Consider the following 3,409-nt stretch of genomic DNA (forward strand, 5'->3'; position numbering starts at 1 on the left):
CTCCCCTTCCTCCTTTGACGACTTTCGTCCCATCTCCCTGTGCAATGTACTCTAAAAATCATCTCTAAGATCATTGCCAATAGGATCAAGCCCATCCTGTCAAAGCACATCGCCCCTCAGCAATTTGCTTTCCTGGAAGATAGGCAGATCCACGAAGCCATTGGCTCCACCCAAGAAGCAATTCATTCCATTTGGACCAAACACCTCAAATGTATTCTGCTGAAGATTGACCTATCTAAGGCATTTGACCGAGTCAGTTGGCTTTTTATTAAGATGATCCTTATTCATTTGGGTTTCCCCCTTCCTCTCATCAATTGGATCATGGCTTGCATTACATCTCCCACCTTCAGTATCTTGATCAATGGATCTGCCTCACACTTCTTTCACTCCGAAAGAGGGCTGCAACAAGGTTGTCCACTATCGCCCCTCCTTTTCCTCTTGGTTATGGAAGCTTTAAGTCGGCTAATCATCTCTGCAAAAAGGGAAGGGTCTATCAGAGGCCTAAAGATTACTGATGAATGCTACCTCACTCACCTACTGTTTGTAGATGATGTCCTAATCTTATTGGATGGTAGCATACAGGACACAACTACTTTCAACCGCATATTAGGTCTCTTCTCACATGCTACGGGTATGGAAGTCAATCGGATGAAATCTACCATCACTCTGGTTGGTACTTCAGCTAACGAAACCTTTATTGCAAGGCAGGCTTTCCCATACACTACTCAACCTTTGGACAGGGGGCTAAAATATCTTGGATATTGGTTAAAGCCGACAAGCCAAAAGATTGCAGACTGGGTTTGGCTTGTAGCAAAAGTGGAAAAAAGGTTATCTTGTTGGAGCCACAGATATCTCTCCAGGGCTGGGAGGTTAACCCTGATCAAATCTGTACTAGAAGCAACGCCGGTATTCTGGATGGCACTCGCCTGGATCCCTCGGAACATACTGGCAAAACTACAGCAATTATGTAACAGATATTTATGGGCAGGAAATCAAGACAAACGTATCTTTGCCTGGATCGGTTGGAATAAGATAGCTTTACCAAAGAAATGGGGCGGCTGGGGGTTAAAGGAGCTCCCCACTTTTGCTAAAGCCCTGGCAGCGAAAATGGGTTGGGCACTGCTGACGACACAAAGCTTATGGACCAGTCTTACCTACCATAAATATATATGGCCTCTCAGCACTATGGATTGGGTTAGACTTCCATCATGGAACATAACAGGCATATCCTCCATCTGGAAGGCCCTATTACACTCTTTGTCTCTAATTAGAGACAACCTGGTATGGCGTATCAGAGATGGAAACAGAGCTCGGATCGGACTCGACCCTTGGACTGGCAGTGGCGGGAGGCATTTACTCCCACGAGATCTGGTGGATTACCTCTCTGCACAAGATATAAAAGTGATTGCGCAGATCGCGGATCAAGATCACACTGATATATTCCACCGGGCATGGAAATCTACTCATCAACTAAACCTTCCCAGAAGATGGCACCCAGCTTGGCTGGAATACAGAGAGGCCCTGATTGAATCACATATCAGAATCATAGAGGGGTCGGACGAGCTCATTTGGAACCAGGCTGAAAGTGGATATTACACACCCAAGGCAGGCTACAACCAACTAATCATTCAAAAGAAACCTGAAGCCCTAGCTAGCTGGTGGCAGAGTATATGGAAACACTCCGCTTCGCCACGCTCCAAGCTCTTCACCTGGTGCATCTTGAGAAATAAAATACCCACAGGAGAACATCTAATGCACAGGGCACAGTATGGACCTACCTGGTGCGTATTATGCAAAGATGCCTCAGAATCAACAGAGCATATATTCATGAGATGTTGTACCACTCAGAACTTATGGAAAAATCTTAAGAATTTCACAAATTACACTGGAGAATGGAATGGAACAGACCTCATTAGTGCCTGGACCGAATGGGAAAGGAGACATAAAGGTTCGAAGAATATCAATCTGCCTATTATTGTTAACTGGTCCATATGGAAATCAAGGAATCGTTTAATCTTTGAGGACAAGCCGATACATTGGCCACTGATTGAGGCAGGTATCATCACTGCTTTAAGAGAGCTTCCGGACCCGCCCCCTCCAAAAACTCGACATCCAATTCCTCCCCCTCACATCGATCAAGGCACACCTTGGGCCTTCTTCGATGGAGCCGCAAACATGCAGAGCTGTGGGGGCGGCATCATCATCCATATATCAGAGCATCATATATTCAAAATAAAGGCGGGACTGGGTGCTGGAACCAACAATTATGCTGAACTTATCACACTGCGCCACTTACTTCATTTTGCATTGAGTCACCACTGCACTAGTATCAACATTTTCGGGGATTCTCAGATCATCATAAATTGGTTCAATGGCATATCCACCTATCACATACACACACTCAGCATTATATTGAATGAAGTTCTCGAACTCAAAGCGGCATTTAACAATATCATTGTTTCTCACATCTACATGGAATATAACAAAGGCGCTGATAAATTATCCAAGGAGGTCGCGCTGATGGACAAAGGCATCTGGGAGATCACTGAGGTCCAAGATCAACAGGAACAAAAATTTTATCACCGTCCATACATAGACCCGGGTTATCCAACAGCGGGTCATCTAACAGTTTAAATGAACTTGCATGTATATGACAGCAGTATATATTTTGACAAACTTTTATTTTTGTTTTCAGTTAGATAGATGCCGGAAAGGCACACTGTAATCTGCTCAAACAGAATACCCTGCGTGGTAAATCTGTACAGCAACTCATACCGATCTTTTTGCAAAAAGCACAGATGTACAAAATGACTACGGCATATGCTTCAATGCATCTACACATGTAATTTTTCATATTAATGAAAATTACGGATTTTTCCAGTGGAAAAAAAAATAATAATTAGTATTAATATTGATCATAATTAGAATTGATCAAATTAATCCTAGAATATTATATTAATATATAATATTGATAATATTAATCATAGAATATTGTATTTAATATTTAATATTAATTATTAATATTAATTATATATATCAAATATGTTAGTACAATGTTATTTTTATTTTTAAATAGAATTATTATAAAAATATTTTGATAATTTTGATATTTTGATATTTTGATAATAGAAAAGGGACTATGTTTCAATTTTGACAACAACTACAATGAGAGATGTGTAATGAGAATACATTGTTCTACATAGTTTGTGAAGAAAAATAAGAACAAGAGTTGGAACCTTCTCAAGATCCAAAATTACAAGAGACTACTCCAAACATATATAAAACGATTTCAAAAAAACACCTAAATGTGTTGTTTTTTTTTTGGTACATGTAATTACATTAACTAAAAATTATCCAAACTTTTCAATTACTTATATATCCAACATCAGGTTTTCAAGTAATAATTGTA

The 3,409-nt window shown here is 40.2% G+C and overlaps 1 protein-coding gene across 1 annotated transcript; it reads left to right on the forward strand.

Annotated features, from left to right (window-relative positions):
* The first annotated feature begins 444 nt into the window (after positions 1–444).
* LOC149157799 (uncharacterized) lies at positions 445–2,634 on the forward strand. Its single transcript, XM_089433790.1, has one exon. The coding sequence runs from the start codon at positions 445–447 to the stop codon at positions 2,632–2,634; it is 2,190 nt and encodes a 729-aa protein (XP_089289916.1).
* The last annotated feature ends 775 nt before the right edge of the window (positions 2,635–3,409 follow it).

This window comes from Pinus tabuliformis, chromosome 5_2 (assembly GCF_031772625.1).
Source record: "Pinus tabuliformis cultivar Carrire ecotype Pingquan chromosome 5_2, CPIR1, whole genome shotgun sequence".
Taxonomy (NCBI): domain Eukaryota; kingdom Viridiplantae; phylum Streptophyta; class Pinopsida; order Pinales; family Pinaceae; genus Pinus; species Pinus tabuliformis.